The following is a 17,739-nucleotide window of genomic DNA, read 5'->3' as shown; positions in this document are numbered from 1 at the left end:
CCTCTCCCACTCCCCCTGCTTGTGTTCCCTCTCTCACTGTGTCTCTCTCTGTCAAATAAATAAAAAATCTTTAAAAAAAAAAAAAAAAAGAAAAGGGTCTGGAGTTTTAAGCTTCCTCCATCTGATAGCCAGAGAGTTTGAGGGTCTATTCTCTCATTATTCGATGGTCCTAAGGCTCTGCTCCCCAGGTTCTGCAAAACAATTTGCTCAAGAGAGTCAGATTCTGTGATTCCAGAATTCCAAGGCTCTGGGATCATAAGGTTTATGCATCTCTGATTCTCTGGTCCAATGTTCCCTTCAATGAATCTGAGAATCTAGGTATGTTGGAGTCTGAGATTCTAGGCTCTCAGGTTACAAAGATTCTGATTTCTCTGGCTGAGGCAGGACTGGAATTCAGGTGGGAAACAGCCCCGGGGCCAGGCTGGGTGTTCGCGGCTGGACCATCCTGCGGACTGGTGCCCATGCCTGGCCAGTTATTAACCATGCTGACCGTCTGTCCTGCTTGTGTCCAGGGCTTGCTGTGATGCCTTCCTTCCACAAGGCTTTGGGACCGTGAGCTGAGTTTCTGTGACTGACTCTTGCTCTACGATTTGGGTTTGAAGTATCGGAATGTATCGAACCTTTACTGATGCTCTCTACGCCTGGCTGGGTGCTTGGGTAACAACATTGAACCTAAGGCAGAAGTGATCGGTACGGGTTTACGTTTCTGTGTCTTGGGGGCAGAACTCAGAAGTCCACAAAGGGAAAAGGGAAATGGGAGTAGCCAAAGGGGGAGAGGAGAGGCCCCCAAGCCCAGTGCGACCCCTCCCTCCCTGCAGAGTCCCTTCTGCTCCCAAGTCCCCCAGTACCTTAACGTCTGTGACACATTCATCCTCCAAGCCCCGCAGGGTGCCGGGAGACAGAAGGGGCCCCAGCTCCCCATTCTCCAGGGCTACCAGGTCCACCAGCCCTAGGACCTCTCTGTGAGTGGGGGACAAGAGACAGGGAGGTCTGTGAGAGGGGGATTGGGGCAACTGAACCCCTCCACACCCAGGGTGTTTGTGACCCTGGGCCACTCCCTTCCTCTCTAGGGGCCGGCTTTGCTCATCCCTCAAAGGAAGTCTCTGGAATTGTTGCTCCCCTGGCTCCAGCTCTCTGAGTCAGCTCCCTGATGAATGGTGTCCGGGCAAGGCTTGCAGGGGTCAAGTCCAGGCTTGATGGTCTGGCACACAAGATCTCTCCCATGATCAGCTTCATCAGACAGAAGCTTCCTCCCGCCTCCGCTCCTTGTCCCTACCACCTCACCTGGCCTTGGAGGCCTCCTGGGTCTAGCTCTCACTCCCCGATGCTACAGTCTTGCACACTGCCCTGGGTGATACCGTCACTCTCCCTATCCCCCCTCCACCACCACCCAAACGCACCCCAAGCTTTTGCCCATGGCATCTTCTCAGCCAGAAGCACCATCTTCCTATTCCTGCCCCGCCATTCCAGGAAGCTTTCCAGACTCCCTGTCCTGCCTCATCTCTCATAGGTGGTGTGAGAGCGTCCTTAACACATATTCCCAAAGGGGGTCTAGGAAGTCGATGTCACTAGCTGTTGCTTTCCCATTCTTCTAGTGACAGCAGGATGATCTTGTTTGAGGAACCACCCACCCCACTGGCTCGCCAACATGTGGTTTGGGTGTGGCCAGTTCCCTTTCCCCAGAGTGCGTAGGTGACCGAGTCATGGTTAATCATATTCCATCCCCTGGCCACAAGAATGGGTATGTTTTAGGATCCAAAGTCTCGACAGTGTGAAGATTTTAGGACTGGGAGCATCAGTGGTGCTGAGGTTCTAAGTGCTAAGGTGACAGAATTCAAGGGACCAAGAGCGTCACAGTCCTAACGCTGGAAAGAGCCACAGTATCAAAGTTCTAGACTCTAAAGAGGGAATGAAGCTAAGGTTTAGGATTTGAAGTCTCATTGGTGCTAAGGTTCTGGGATTGAAAGTGTCAGTGCTCAAGTTCTAAGATTGGAAGAATCAACACGGCTAATGCCCTAGGATCTAAAGAGAGAGCAGTTTAGGATTTCTAGAATTCTGAGGGTCAACTATGCCAAGATTGTAGGGATGTTGGTGCTAAGGTTTTAGTATTTAAGAGTCAGTGGTGTTAAGGTACTAGGACTGGAAGGGTCAATGGTACAAAGGTTCTAGGATGAGAATGATCAACGGTGCTAAATTCTAGGACCAGAAGGGTGAACAGTACTGGGATTCTAACAGTATACGTGTCAATGATGGGAAGGTTCTAGGCCTGGAAGCGTCAATGGTGCTAAGATTTTAAGAATGGAAAGATAACAATGCAAGGCTTCTAGAACAAGAAGGATCCACAATGCTTAGACTCTAGTACTGGAAGGGTGAGCAGTGCTATGATTCCAAGGGTGGAAGTGTTGAAACGCTGAGGCCCTTGGGCTGGGGGTGCCGAGGTGTTAGAACTGGAAGGACTGATGTCGCTAAGGTTCTAGCGCGGAAGGGTGGCTAGCGCTCAGAGGCTCGGCTTGTAAATGTCACAGTGCTGAGGACTGGAAGGATCGATGGGTTAAGGATGCAGGAGTGGAATGGTGCTGAGGTTCTTGGACCGGAAAGGTCCACGGTGCTAAGGTTCTAGGGGTGTAAGTGTCCACCATGCGAAGGTTCTAGATCTGTAAAGATCACCAGTGCCACGATTCTAGCCCTGCTACACGTCTAAGGACGGAAGTGGGGATGATGCTGAGGTCCTTGGACTGGAAGGGTCCACGGGGCAAAGGTTCTCAGACTGGGAGGTGCTGAGGTCTGAGGACCGGAAGGACCGATGTCGCTAAGGTTCCAGCACGGGCACGGTGGACAGCGCTCAGAGGCTCGGATTGTCCGTGTCACCGGCTCCGAGGCCCGGGAGGGCCAACGGCTTTAAGATTCTAGGATTGAAGAGCCAGCTGTTGCAACTGAAGAGGCCAGGGCTGGGGGGGTTTCTGGGCGACCCGGGGGCAGCCGGCCCCGCCTCACCTGGGGTACACCTGGTTGTGCCAGTGCAGGAGGGCGTAGCGGTCGGCCAGCGGCAGCCTCCGGCGGGCGGCGGCCCCGAGCCACTCGGCCAGCGCGCCGTGGTAGCCGCGCAGGTAGACGCCGAAGGCGCCCAGGCCCGCGGGGTAGGCGGGCGCCAGGCGGCCCCGCACCCCGCCCATATCCTCCAGCAGCCGCGCCCGCAGCGCCTCCAGCTGCCCCGCCAGGCCCCCGGGCGCCCCGGGCGCCGCCGCCTCCAGGCGCTCCCGCGCCGCGCGCCCCACCGCCTCGGCCCAGCGGGCGCGCAGCTTGCGGGCGGCCCCGGGCCCCCGGCGCCCGTCGGCCGCCTCCTCCTGCAGCAGCACCCGGCCCAGCTGCGCCACGGCGCCCGCGCCCGGCCCGGGGCCCGCCAGCGTCTCGCGCACCAGCGCCCACAGCTCGCGCTGCAGGGCCTCGTACAGCAGCGCCACGTCCCGCGCGCGGCGGCCCCCGCCCGCGCCCTCGGCCCCGGGCGGCCCGGGCGCGCCGCCCCCCGACGACGCCAGCTCCTCGGCCTCCAGCTCCAGGATGTGCTCGTCGGCTCGCGCGAGCTCGCGCTGCTGGATCAGGCTCAGGATCTCCAGCACTGTGGGGGCAGAGCGGGAGGTCAGGGGGGGGAGAGCGGGCGGGCGGGGGGCGGGGGTGGGGGGAGGGCAGGGGGGAGGGGACGGGGGCCGAGAAAGGAGTCGGGGACGTTCCAGGAGAAGGGGTTGAGGGAAGGGGGTCGGGGGAGGGAGGGAGAGGGGTACCCAGGGGTGGAGGATGAGGAGAGGGGGGCCAGGAAGACCCGAGAGGGGTAGGAGAAGGGGAGGAGCGGGGAGAGAGGGGACGCTGAGGAGGTGAGGGAGAGGGCCAGGACCTGGGGGAGGGGACAGGAGAGGGTTAGGGACGGGCAGAGGGGGGTGGGCGATGGGATAGGTGTCTGGATAAGGGAACTAGGTTAAAGGACCAGAGCATCATCAGGAGACTAGGAAGAGGATGGGAGGGGGAGGAGGATGGGGAGAAATCAGGGGAAGTGGGGGTAAGGGGTTGAGGCAGAAGGGAGAGGGGCAGGGGGCAAGGGACGGCAGAGGGTATTGGGAAGTGGGTTATGATATGGGAAGGGGTCAGGATATTTGAGGGGTGAGGACAGGAAAAGGGCATCAGAGCTAGAGAAAGGGATCTGGGCAATGGGAGGGCTGGGGGAAGGCGAGTCTGAGCCAGGTAGGGGGAGAGGGTGGAGAGAAGGCTTGGAGGGCGGAGTAGATCAGAGGGCAGAGTGGAGGCTTGGAGGTGGGGAGAGGTTAGCAAGACCAGAGACGGGGTCTCCTGGGGGTGGGATAGCTGTGGGGGTGATCTGAGACTCTGAGTTCAGACTCCCCGGAGCGCCAGCCCCATGGGGTTGGGAGGCCTCTGAGTGAAGGCAAAGGGAGGGTCCTGGTGGCCCAGGGTTACCCCGACACCTCCACCCCCCTCCACTTCCTCCCTGGCAGAGAAACTGTTTCCTGGCCAGCGCTATTTCTGCCCATCCGTTTCCAGAAGGCGGGGGCTCCAGTCACCCCCTCCTCACCTCCTTGAAGTGCCCTCCCAGTCCCCAGGGAGCCGGGGCTGAAATAGCCTCTGGCCAGGATGTAGAGGATACACAGAAAGGGCTCTCCTGAGGTCCCCAGTGCTGAGGCAGCATGCCTTGGTGTGTGTGTGTGGGGGGGGGCGGCTAGGAGTGAGGACGGGGGTGAATGAAGGTGGGGATGGATGTGAGTTTGAAGATGAAATCTGGACATGAGTTGGGGCCAGGAACGTGGGTGGAGGTTGGGAATGGGGGGTTCGGATGGGGACTCTGGGTGGGGGTAGAGATGGGATTAAGAATGAAGGGGGAGGCTAGCTTGGGGTTGGGGTTGAAGGTGGGTGCTGAGATGGGCCGGTGTTGGGGGTTGGGCGGGAGACTAAATTGGGGACCCGGTTGCAGCTGTAGGTGGGACAGCACTGGCCCGGTGGGTGGGTGGGTGGTTATCCTGGCGTCGTTGGGCACAGTGATGGTTAAAGATGGTGTTTGGACAAAGGGATGACTTGGGGATAAGCACATGGGTGTGTCCCAAGGTGGAGATGGCTGATGGGGTTGGAATACATATGGGGTGGAAACCAAAAAGACATTGAAGAAGACACTGGGGCTTGGGGTAGTTTGGGGTTGAGAATGGTGTCTTGAGTTGAATTGCCCCCCCACCACCACCAAGAAAAAAGATGTGTAAAGTCCTAACCCCCCTGTGGCTCAGAATGGGGACCTTATCTGGAGACGGGTTCTTTACAGAGGTAATCAAGTTAAAATGAGGTCATAGGGTGGGCTCCAATCCAGTATGACTGGTGTTCGGATACAAAGGGGAGATTTGGACACAGAGACAGACACACACAGAGGGAAGATGATGTGACGTCACAGAGGGAAGATGATGTGATATCACAGCGAGAAGGCCGTGTGGAGACAAAGGAACAGGAGTGAGGTGGCCGAGAGCCAGGAAACTCCCAGGTTGGCTGGCAAAGCATCAGGTGCAGGGAGAGGTGAGGAAGGATTCCACTCTGAGTTTCCGAGGATATGTGGCCCTGCTGACACCTTGATTTCAGACTTCCAGCCTCCCGAACTGAGAGAATAGACTTCAATAGTTTAAGCCACCTAGTATGTGGGACTCGATGACTACGGGGGCCCCAGGAACTGGACATAGGCCGTGGGGGACATAGCTGGCAGATGCAGGTGGAAGGTAGGCGCTGGGCATGGCAGTGAGTTTGAGATGAAGCTTGGACGTGAGTTGAGGTAGGGATGAAGTTAAAGGTGGAGGCTGGGGGTTTGGGACTGGGATGGAGTTAGGGTTGGGGTTCTGAATGGGATGGAAAAGGAGAAGAGATTAGGGGTGAAGGAGGAGGTTGAGGTGGGCGTTGTGGTCTGGGGCCAGGGTTGGGGCTGGGGATGGGAAGGGGGTGGGGTATGGAGGTTAGGGAGAGGCAGAAGGTCAAGGTTGGATGTGGAGACTTTGAAAGGAGATGGGTTGGAGGTTAAATTTGAAGGGAGGGAGGGAAGGAGGGTTGAAATTGGGGGTAGGGAAGGGATTGGGAGGGGATGGGACCAAAGTTGGTGATTCACTTATCACAGGACATGGGGGTGAGATTGAAGCTGGTGGTGCGTGGAGAGTGGGATGGATTGGGGGTAGGTGTGGACAGGGAGCTAGAGCCTGGGCTTGGTGATGGAGATTAGGACTGCAGGGGGGCGGACTGGTGTCCTACATGGAGGTGGGCAGACAGAAGTTGGAGAAGGGAACGGAGGTGGGATCACAGGTGGAGGTCAGGTGTGGGGAGGGGCTCCCGACTCACCTGACAGAGGCTCCTTCACCTTTGGGGGCTCGGGGACCTTGGGCGGGGGCTCAGGAGCCGCCTCGCCTGCGGGCACCACCCTCTCGGCCAGTGACGCCCGGCGGGGCTTGGGCCCGCGTCCCAGTCTCAGGAAGGCCAGTCTCCGAGCAGCCTCCCCAGCCGCCTCCTCGTCGCCCTGGGCTCGGGTCCCCTGAAGCCTGGCCAGGAGGCCAAAATCTGCCGAGCTCCTGCGAATCCCCGGTGTCAGCACGCGGCCCAGGAAAGAGCGGGGCTGCCCATCTCCTGGGCTGCCTGCCCGCCGGCCAGGGGGCCAGGCCAACCGGAAGGGGGCCAGGCCAGCCAGCTTCTCCAGGGTGGCCCGGCGGCGACAAGATGTTCCGTTGGGCAGGGTCCCCAGCTCCCCAACCTCCTCTTCTTCCAATCCTGGAACTTCCTCAAAGGGGTTCCGAGAGGACCTCAGGGGCAGGGTCCCCGCCCTGGGCACCTTGGAGTCTGCCACCCCTAGATTCTTCAGGATGGGCATTTTGACAGGCGGGGACCTGGGGAAAACATAATGGACGATTAATGGGATTGATGACGGTACTGGTGTTGATGACTGATGACAATGCCCCTGCCAGGCCCCAGTCTGAGCACCTGCCAATCCCATGAGGTTAGTCCTGTTATTATGCCCATTTTGCAGATGATGCCCAAGGTCCCACAGTGATTCAGGGACAAAGCCAGCGTTCGGACCCAGACCTGTTGATTCCGGGGCTGGAGTTCTTCCCCCGCCCCGCCCCGCCCCAAGCATTGGCATTCAGACCCTTTCCCTGCCTTACTCCTGCCTGGAGGGTTCATCATCTTTGTGGGCCCTCCTACTCCATGAGGAAACAGGCTCAGAGAGGGGAAGGGTCCTTGCCAAGCTGGCACAGCCCATGAAGGGCAGAGCTGCATAGGGACTCAGGCCCCACCGTCTACCCAGACAGCCAGTCCCACACATAGGCACCCGCCTCGTCTCCCCTGTCCCGCCAGCACACCTGTCCCCTCTACCCCACGCTGTTCATTCCTTGAGCAAAACCTTCCTGGGAAATGTCCAGAACAGGCAAATCCATAGAGACAGAAAGGAGATGAGTGGTGGCCAGGGGCTGGGAGAGGGGGGCTGGGGAGTGACTGCTTAATGGGTCTGGGTTTCCTTTTGGGAAATGAAAATGTTCTGCAGGTACATAGTGGTGATGGTTGACAACACTGTGAATGCACCAGATGCGGCTGAATTCTACGCTTTAAAGTGCTTCCTATGGTGAATTTTATGTTTTATGTATTTTACTACCCTCCCCCTGCCCCCCCCCTAAAAAAAACCTTACTAGGTATTTGCCCGGTGAAGGCACTGGGGACACAGTGGTGGCCAAGGTAGACCCAGTTCTTGCCCTCTTGGGGCTTGAAATCTCCCAAGTTCTGCTCATCCCATCTCCCAAGTCCCTCATCTCCTCCCTCTCCATGGCCCCCTGCCCCAGTCCAAGCCCCCTCTGGCTTCTCCACTTCCTCCCTGGTCTCCAGGCTCTTGTCTTGCCCCCGCCCCCCAGCCCACCTTTGAAGACCTCGTTAAACCACAAACCAGCTCCCTCTCCTTCTCTTAACCTTGCATGGCTCCCCATTGCCCTTGGGACAAAATTCAGCTGCACTCATGCGCCAGCTATGCTCCTCACCATTGCTATCCCACATTCTCCTCCTCCTTGCTCCAGGCTCCTGGGTGCCAGCATTTGTGTTGATCCTTCTACAGGGAAACCTGTTCTCCCCGCTCCATTCATGCTTTAGGACTCAGCCCCAAAGCCCCCTCCTCCAGGAAGCCCTCCCTGATGCCCGGGCTGAGTCAAGTCGCCCCCGTCGGGATTTCCCCCATCCCAGCCCTGCCTACCCTGAGTTGTCACTGTCTGGGGATGAGTCTGTGTCCCCCACTGGACTGTGAAGCCCCGAGAGGTCAGGGTCAGGCTGTCTCAGCCACCGCTGTGTCCCCAGCTCCCAGGGCAGGCGCTCAGGAAATGAATGGGTGCTAAACAGGAAACAAAGGAAGGAGGGAAGGACCTCATTCCTTGGGGGTGAGGAGGAGTCAAGCTGGAGAGGTCAGTAAAGAGCAGGACATGCAAGGCCTCAAAGGGCCATGAGGAGGGACTTGGGCTTTTTCCCGAGGACACTGGGGAGCCACGGAAAGGCGCTTTTTAAAATGATGAAATAGTTCAAACATTCAGAAATTCAGAAAAAATTAGAAAACAAACACCCCCTGTGCCTCCAATCCTAGCAGCATCTAATGCAAACATTTGCTCTATTTGGTTCAGGTTGACTTTATTTATTTATTTATTTTAAGAATCAAGCCTTACAGATGCACCGAAGCCCCCCGACTCTCCTCCTGACCCTGCGTACTCTAGCCCTCCCCCAAGGAAAGCAGATCCGGGATGTGTGTCCCCCATCCAAGCCGACTTTTTACTCTATGCCTCCGCAGACTTGCAGCCAGAAATAATGCATTGTTTCACGTGGTTTCAAGCTCTCTGTAAATGCTATCATACTATGCGTATCCGGCAACTTGCTGTCCGATGGCTGTTTTTTGGCTCACATACAAGTGAGATGTAGCCACGCCTCGCTCTGTGGCTCTAGCTGATTTCTCTTAACTGTTGCGTACTATTCCACCGTAGGGCTGTGGGGCAAACCTGGATCGGCTGTCAGCCGTTCACACGTTCTCCTACTGCTGGCCACGTAGGTTGTTTTGAACTGGGACGGGTTCTGAGCAGGTGAGGGACAGGGTCGGGATTGGGCAGGCGTCAGGGGTCGGCGTCGGGGGGTTGCATGGATCATCTGGAAGGATGCTCAAAGGGCCCTGAGTTGGCTGGGCTGTGAGCGAGGGCATCTCCTTTCGTGGTGGTGACCCCCTTCTTTCCTCCCTGACTTCAGCCTCTAGACCTCAGCTGTTGTCCCTCAAGCTTCTCTCCAGTCTCCATGGTCCGCTGTCCCCCAGGGAGGCAGTCACCATGCCAACCCTTGCCTGGAGCCCCCACGGCTGTGGGAAATCGATACTACCCCCCCATACACACATACACACATACACACACACACACACACACACACACACACAAGCCACACGCCGATTTCTGTCTTTCGTTTTCCAAATAGGCTTCTCTGTGCTTCATCCCCCAAATGGCTTCACTGTCCCCCGGAACTGCCTCCATCATCCCCCCAAAACCCCACCTCCCCCCGCAAAACAGGGGGCTCCCACTTCCCTCTAACAGAAGTCAACATTACCCAAACTGGACTTGCCACTCCCCCACTGGCTCCCACATCCATCCCCAAACTGGATCCCATACCCCCAAACCATTTCCAACATCCTCAGAGCGCACTGCAACATCTTCTGAAAAGCGGCCCCCTCGTCTTTCCCCTTCCTGGCTCCAACACCCGCCTCTGCAAACTGGCTCCGACATCCTGCCCCCTCCAGCCCCCTCATCTGCCTCCCAGTGCCCGGCCCCTGACTCACTTCCGAGGCATCCCTCAAGCCCCCAGCCTCCCGACCTCCCACAGGATGTCTTGGCCACCAGCTTCCCTCTCTGGGCTCCGGCTCCTCCCCCTCCCCTCCCCCCTCCTCCTCCGTGCTGCCAGCCTTTTCCCCCAAAGCCCTAAACCCTCCGCGGGCAGCTTAACCCGTTTGCAGAAGTCCCCAAGTCTGTATCAGAGAACAGCCCTCACACATTGTGTCCACACTGGACCCCAACCACACAACCCCCACCCAGACCTTGCCCCCAAACAATGCTGTCACCAGCCCAGCCTGGTGACACGCACACCTTCCTTCTGAACCCCATCTCCTGCTCCTTCTCCATCCCAGCCCTGTCTTCTCTCCCATCTCCAAGCCCCCATCTCTTGGGGATGGAGCAAAGCACCCATCCCTCTCTGGCCGGTCTTCCCACCTGAACTCAGAGGGCATCAGACCCAGCCATGGCTTGGGTCTCATCTCCCTTGATGGTCCAAACTCTCCCTGCTTCTTCGAAGCTTCTCTGGATCCCCAGGGCCCCCAAATTCTTCCCTGCGCCCTCCTCCTGCTCCCAGTTCCTCCTACCCTCTCGCTGGCACCCTCCTGAGGTCAGACCCCACATTCTCTCTTTGCCTCCTGCCTCTCCTGGCTTCAGGGCATGTGTTCTCACCACCTCTGGTCCAGCCCAGATCCAGGGGGGGCCCCGGGCTGCGGGCATGCGGGTCCTGCCCCCTCCTCCAGCACACTCACCTCGTACGTAGTCAGTGCCTCCGTCCTTCTGTCCCTGCGGCTACTGTCCTGCCCTGAGGACACTTCAGTCAGAACTGCTTAGAGCTTGGAACTGGGGGGGGGGGGTTAGAGGAGGTCAATTTCCTGTCAGGAAACCCCTCCCTCTCTGGGCCCAGGGGCGGGAAGGACTCTTTATCTGTCTGCCCTTTTAGGCCAAGCTGGGGTTGTGCTGGGAAGGACAAGGCCACAGCCCGGCCCCCACCCTCATCCCCACCCGGAATCGGCCCCCCCTCCTGCCTGCTCTTCACGCCTTCCAAGGTGACAACACCATCCTGGGCACCCTGGGGAGACACCAATGCTGGACACGGGCCCAGAGCTCTCCTTCGGGGTCCTCGCTCTGGAGTAGAGACAGGGAGGAAGGTTCTGCTGGCCCAGAAGCTGGGATTAGAGGCCGAAAGGGGGTGGCACTGGGCATGGCTTTGGAATTGTTCTCTCTGCCTAAAAGGCCCTGTCCCCAGGTCCCTGCATGGCTCCCTCCTTCGACATTATCCTGGCCTCAGCTCCAGCATCTGTTCCTCAAAGGAGACATTCCCTGAGCAGCAGAAGCTCTTCTCCACACCCCCCCCCAACCCTTCTCTCTCCCAGGGACTGGCTCTGATTGGTCAATTCCTTTATATCACCTTCCTCAATTTGAATGATAAGCTTTCTGTCTCCCTTGTAGAGTTCTTTTTCTTTTTTTAAGAATTTATTTATTTATTTATTTATTTGTCAGAGGGAGAGGGCAGAAGCAGGGGGAGAGGCAGGCTCCTCGCTGAGCAAGGCTTGACGCCAGGGCCCTGAGATCATGACCTGAGCTGAAGGCAGACGCTTAACTGACTGAGCCACCCAGGTGTCCCTCCCTTGTAGAGTTTCTGACTCTCCCATTGGAATGTGAATTCAAAGCAGATTTTGCTTACCTGTTCATCTTTATATCCCTATAACCGAGTGCACACATGGGGATAGATTAGAGCTAAGGATTGGAAATTGGGGATGCGTGTAGCAGGCGCAGTGGGGGCTGGGAATGGGTTGGGGATTGGGTGGGGTTAGATGCAGGATTAGGGTTACTTTTTTTTTTTTTAGATTTTATTTATTTATTTATTTGAGAGAGAAAGAGAGAGAGAGAGAAACAGCATGAGAGGGGAGAGGGTAAGAGGGAGAAGCAGGCTCCCCATTGAGCAGGGAGCCCGATGTGGGGCTCGATCCCAGGACTCCGGGATCATGACCTGAGCCAGAGGCAGTAGCTTAACCAACTGAGCCACCCAGGCGCCCCTTAGAGTTACTTTTAAGGTTTTAGGTTTAGGGAGTCTTTCGGGAGGTCAGGCCCAGCGTCCCAGGTGTTAGGCCTGGGACAAGAGATCACGTGCCTAGGCAAAGTTGGGGTTGGTGTGGGATTAGGGTCAGGGCTGGATTCAGGGATCACTGCTTCTGTCCCTGGCCCCAGGAAGGGCTCTGTAGACACTCAGGCTGGGAGAAGTGGGTCAGGGGTTAAGATTCCAAGGTCTGAAGCCTTCCGATCAAGGACTGGATTTGCCATACAATGGGCCCTGGGAAAGGAGCTGCTTGAGTGGCCAAGAGGGGAGGGGGAGGCTTTGTCCTCAGCAGGTCAGTGTGGATCGAGGTAATCAGAAGGCGGTGAGTAGCCCTGGCTGGAACCAGCCAGCCTGTTGTGGGCGGGGACAGCTTTCAGATCTCCTCCTCTTTTTTAAAATTTAATTTTTTATTGAGATATAATTCACACGCCATAAAAATTCACCCTTTTTTAGGGGGGGAGGGGCAGAGAGAGCTCTTTTTTTTTTTAGGATTTTATTTATTTATTTGTCAGAGAGAGAGCCCAAGCTGGGGGGAGCAGCAAGCAGAGGGAGAAGCAGGCTCATCATTTTTAAGGTTCAGCATTTTGTAGCTTCCCCCCTCATTTAGCCTCAGTGCCCTCGTCTGGGAAGTGGGGTGGGGCCACTGCTGGGGTCAGGGGAGCCGGGGTGGGGCCTGAGGTGTGGTGGGCAGGTGTGTGGAGGGAGGGGATCTGCTGCCCCCTCGTGGTGCCTGGGAGAACTGCAGCTCTCCCTGCTAAGCCTGGGAAGGAGTGACTCAGCTCCCCCAACCCATCCCCAAGACCCCAGCCCTCACCCTGCAGAGCCCTTGGGATCTCAAAACTTCCAGAACTCCGGCCTGAACTCCTCCCTCTCTGCATCCCACCATCCCTGGGACTCCTTGGGCCCCATCTGCTGAGTAACAACAGTAATGTCATCCACTTATAAAGTTCTAATCTGTTCACACGCGGAGCTTTTACGTATATAGTCTCATTAATTTACTGCAGACTGATTTTTCAGGGACAGGAAGCCATAGTGGTTAAGAGCCCAAGTTCCAGAGTTTGGAGGCACTTTGTTTCAAATCTCAGTCCTGCTGCTCACCAGCCATGTGACCTTCAGCCTGTGATTTTTTTTTTTTTTTAATTCTTAGGCTCTCTGCTTCCTCATGTGTAAGTGGGGCTGATAATGATGGTCCAACCTCACAGGGTGGCAGAAAGGATAAAGGGCTCAGAGCCTGACACAAAGGAAGCCTCTGTGAGTCTATGTAGCTGATAGGATCAACCAGTGATGTGCTGATAAATGTTTCACAACCAGCTCTCTGGGGGGTTGAGGGCAGGGAGCCTTGATTTGTGGCGTGTGCCAATTTCCATGGTGTAAATATTCCCACCATGACTAATTCAAGCTTGAATTCAGTGATGTCAAGCTACAGTGATGTCACTGAAAGAGTTTTGGGGGGCAGAGATGCGCAGTAGCACATCATACAGTTGTATCTCTATGAACGTACAATAGATGTAAATAACCTCAGGATCACAGATAATAGTAAAATGTAGTAAAATAATTGGGTTGTGATGAGTATTTATTACCTTTGTTTTCAGTATAACTTATTTAATTACATGTTTGCATAATTCAATTTTTTATAATGGCTGTTTAACAACCAGTTCCAAAATTCCTGCGACTTTAACAGTCAGCTCACTCGGGCTGACTCCAACACACCGTTGTTGGCATCACACCCCTATTTTAGAAAGGGAAACTGAGGCTTGAGAAGATGATCAGTCAGACAGGGGCAGGGCATGGATCCCGTCCCTCCAAGGGCTGTGGGATTCTGGGGCCAGGGCGGGCTATGCAATGCCCCTCTTTCTTTCATCCCACCCTGGTCTAGAGGGCATGGGTGGTCCCCACAGTACTGGATGACCTCAGGGAAGCCCTTGACTCTCTGGTTTCAATTTGCCCATCCCGACAGCAGCTGCACCCTGCAGGTGAATACTTACACAGGGCTCTCTGACACCTGCTTCAGCCCTGCCAGGAAGGCAACCTGTCTATCCTTCCCCTCACTTTATAGGTTGGGAAACTGAGGTCCGCCCTGAGTCACAGAGCTATAGGGAGAGTCTTCAGATCCCAGCTGGGGTGCACAGGAGAGGAACCGGTAGCCACGACCTGGGGCTCTGGAGTTTTCTGGGAGGTGGGAGGCAACCTGGCTAGAGACGGTGGTCAGGCTTTGCCAGTGGTTCTGCCTAGCACACTCTGCCCCCGGCACCCTTAGCCCTACGCGCCCAAGAACTTCCTGGGCCCCTCGACCGGAGAGAGGGTGGCTGGGAGGGAGAATGTGGACAGCGCCGTCTGCCTGGTTCTCGTCCCTGGGGGCTTCTCTGCCTCTGTCGCTGTCTCCAGTCTCCTCACAGGTCTCTGAGTCTCTGTCTCTCTTTGTCTCTTTTTGCCTCTCCCTCCGTGTCCGTGTGTGGGTCTCTCAGGCTTTGTCGCTCTCTGTGTCTCTGTTCTCTCTGAATCTCTGTCTCTTTGTGTGTGTCTCTTTCCCTGTGTTTTCTCCCTCTTTCTTTCTCTTATTGTCGCTCCGATCTTTCGGCTCCCTTTACATCTCTTTGTGTGTCTGGGTTTCTCCCCACCTCTGTCCCTCTCCCCTTGTGTCTCTTTGTCTCTCCCTATCTCTGCGTCTCTCAGTATCTTTCTCTGCGTCTCTGGCGCTCTGCCCCGGCGTTTCTCCCCTTCTCTTCCGGTGAGTCTCTACACTCCTGTGAGAACACGCTCCCTACCGACGCGCCCCGACCTGCCTCCGCCCCCAGAGCCCCCGGCTAGCCCGGGCCTGCGCCTTTAAGGGCCGGCGGCAGAGGGCGGGGTCTCGGCGGCCCCGCCCTGCCCGCCCCTCCCCCTGACGTCCCTTCCTCCCCAGCCCCTCCACCGCCTCCCTCCGCCGCCGCCCGGGCCGGCTCCGCGCCCCCTCCCCGGCCCCCGCCCGCCCGCCTGCCCGCCGCCCCCATGGCGCCCCGGGCCCCCACTGCACGGGGCCACTAGGACCCTCGGCGTCCCCTTCCCTTCCCCGCCCTGCCCCCCTCTCCCGCGGCGCGAACCCGGGTGTCCACGGCGCCCAGCTTTTGAGCTCGCGTCCCCAGGCCAGCGGGGGGGGAGGGGAAGAGAGGGGACCCCGGGACCCCCGCCCCCCCCACCCGGCCGCCCAGTCCCCCGGGATCCGGAGAAAATGTCTTCGCGGACGGCGCTGGCCCCGGGCAACGATCGGAACTCGGACACGGTGAGTGGGGCCCGGCCCCTTGGGGAGCGCCGGTCGGGTTCAGCCGCCGAACCCCTCGTCCTGGTGTGCCCCTCGCCGCGCGAGCCCCTACCTGCATTCCCCGGGCCCGGCCCAGCTTGCCACCTCCCGACCCCCGCCCGGACTTCCAGGCCTCTCGACCCTCCCCCACTCCAGCTCAGCCCGACCCCTGGGGGCGCCCCTCTCTCGGGACCCCTCTCTTGTCCCTCTGCAGACCGCTTCCGCTCGGGTCTCTTCCCTCCAGGAAGCCCCCTCCTCTGCCTTCCAGGAGCCCCTCCCTTCTCCGGCGTGTTCTTAAGCCCCTTCCCCTCCTGGCCGCCCGCATCCGATAACTCGCCCCCTCCCGGATTTGCAGGGCTCCTGACCCCAAGGCCCGGCCCTGGCCCTCTCCCAGGAAGGCCTGGCCCAGTCCTGCCTCTGGCTCCGGCCTTCCCCATCTGGATGTGGGTGCCGGGCTCCCCAGGAACCCCCCTCTTCTCATTCTCAGCCCTCCGCCCCTCTGGATCCTCCCAGATCCTGTGGGCACCCCCTCACAGGAAGCCGGTTTCCACCTTTTCCTGGGCCCAGGGCCCTTTCTAGCTTGTTCAAGGTCTCTCCACTCCCAGGCCTGGCCCCTATCTTCCAAGCAGCCCTGTCCCTGGATTCCCAGTACCCCGGGTCCCCCCCCCACCCCCCGCAGTAACCCCCAGACCGTCTCTGGCCTTGGCCTCCAACTTCCAGGCCCCTAGCCTAGTCTGGGATTTCTAGGCCCTGAACTAGTCTGACTCCAGGCCTCATCCTCCCTGTATCAACTTCTCAGCTTCAGGCAAGCCCCCTCCCCAAGCCCCCAACCCCTTGATCCCCTCCTAGGCCAGGAGCTTCCTCCCAGGACACCACCTCTTCCCCTAATCTCCAGGTCCCCATCCCTTCTGCCCCAGGGCCTCCCTCTTCCTTCCTGGGGGTCTGGCCTCCCAGGGAAACCCCCTCCTCAGCTTCGGAGGCCTCTCCCCACTCACAAGGCTAGGCCCCAGATCCTCCTTCCAGAAGACTCCCAGACTCGAAGCCTGGGGTCTTGCCCTGGCTGTAAGCCTTCTTCTCTTGGGGTCTGTCTGCTGGAAACCTCCTCCCCAAGTTTCTAGGCCCTTTTGACATCCACAAGGCTCAGGCTTTCTTCTTCTGGGTTGCCCCTTGCCCAGCAAGCCCCTTCTCCAGGACTTGCATGCTCCTGGACCTTTCTCTGCTCCCAAAGACTAGAAACTCCTAGAAACCCCCTCCTTTAACTTCTAGGAGTTTCCTTGGCTCTTCTGAGTTCCACTGCCCCATGGCTTTAATCCTTCCCATTATTCCCAGGCCCTCTGTCCCTATACCACAGCCCAGAACAGTCCTGGGAGACCCCCCCTTCCCATCTCCCCGGTTTCTGATTACTCTCAGCCCTTCCAAAGGGCCTCCCACCACCCCCAGCTGGGGTCTTTGTCCCTTTTCCCCTAGGCCTCTGCTAGGTCCCTGCACCCCCACCCAGCCACCCTCACTCCAGATCTCCCACCGGAGAGACTGATCTCCGTCCCTTCATCCTGCAAGACCCTCCCTCACAGAGAGCACCCCCCCCCCCCCCCCCCCCCCCCCCCCCCCCCCCCCCCCGCTGCCGCCGCTGCAGCCCACCTATGATAGGCCAGACTCTGATTTGGAGTCTCCAGTGAGATCCCCATCCCTCCCCCAAGTCCCTCAGGAAGTGCCAGGGAGCCCACGGGCCCGGGTTCAAATGCTGGCTCTCTCTGCCAGCCGGTTGGCGCTGTGTCCTCAGACTACTCGTTCTTCCTTTCTGTGCCTCGGTTTCCTGCTCTGGAAAGTGGGGATGATCACTTGAGTCCCTCAGAGGATGACTCGAGATGACACGGGGGAAGCCTGGTACATAGGACGCACTCCTCACTTGTCCGCTGCTATCGTGAATAGTCACAATATGAGTCAGATGGGCCATGCGTTCTCCACCTGGGGGCTGTCATCGGGTGGTTGCAGGAGCTCACAGATCCCCTCCCTGCTCCGAGCCTCAGTTTATCTCGAAATAGGGTTGATGATAGCACCTCCCTCTTAGGGATGTTTTAGGGAGCCAAGGAGAGGATGTGAGTAAGATGCACTTCAAATCTAGTTTCTGTCCCTCCCTAGCTGTGTGACCTCAGGCAAGTGACGTCACCGCCGTGAGCCTCGGTGTCCTCATCTGTAAAATGGGGCTCATCCGAGCACTTCCTCCTCTTTCGTGGTCCAGACTTGTGCCTGGTGGGCATTTGAGGAGGGCCAGTCCCCTTCTCTCCTCTTGTCTCCTGTCCTCCCAACTAGTGTGTAAGTCCTGCTTGTCTGTCCTGCCTGGGGCTCACCTCTCCCTCTGGAACTGGAGGTCTCAGGCTCTTCCCGTGCCACCCGGTTACCATGACAACAGCCATGTGGGGTCATGCTCCCCCACCCCAAGTTCTAGCCCCCCCCCACCGCCGAACTCTCTGGAGGTTCCCTAGCAACAGGCCCCGTGTTGGGGCGCCAGCCGGGCGGGAGGGAGGGAGCCGGGCCAG

At 58.0% G+C, this 17,739-nt stretch overlaps 2 protein-coding genes across 3 annotated transcripts in view; one reads left to right on the top strand and one right to left on the bottom strand.

The window, feature by feature from the left end:
• EXOC3L2 (exocyst complex component 3 like 2) overlaps window positions 1-6,886 on the bottom strand; it is a 16,614-nt gene extending 9,728 nt beyond the window's left edge. The window contains exons 1-3 of the mRNA XM_032388955.1: window positions 6,364-6,886; window positions 2,995-3,616; window positions 849-960 (exon numbers count right to left, since the gene is read on the bottom strand). Of these exons, the coding sequence (XP_032244846.1) occupies window positions 849-960; window positions 2,995-3,616; window positions 6,364-6,886 (1,257 nt within the window). The remainder of the gene's footprint in view (window positions 1-848; window positions 961-2,994; window positions 3,617-6,363) is intronic.
• An 8,055-nt stretch (window positions 6,887-14,941) lies between these two features.
• The window catches only part of MARK4 (microtubule affinity regulating kinase 4), a 30,368-nt gene continuing 27,570 nt past the window's right edge, over window positions 14,942-17,739 (top strand). The window contains exon 1 of one of the 2 annotated variants that reach the window (XM_032388359.1): window positions 14,942-15,184. In XM_032388359.1, the coding sequence (XP_032244250.1) occupies window positions 15,134-15,184 (51 nt within the window). In that variant the 5' untranslated portion in view covers window positions 14,942-15,133. The remainder of the gene's footprint in view (window positions 15,185-17,739) is intronic. The other variant, XM_032388360.1, reaches the window with a different exon arrangement.

Source organism: Phoca vitulina, unplaced genomic scaffold (genome assembly GCF_004348235.1).
Source record: "Phoca vitulina isolate PV1807 unplaced genomic scaffold, GSC_HSeal_1.0 scaffold52, whole genome shotgun sequence".
NCBI lineage: Eukaryota > Metazoa > Chordata > Mammalia > Carnivora > Phocidae > Phoca > Phoca vitulina.
Note: the sequence above shows the minus strand (reverse complement) of the source record. Positions and strands in the feature narration are given on the sequence as shown.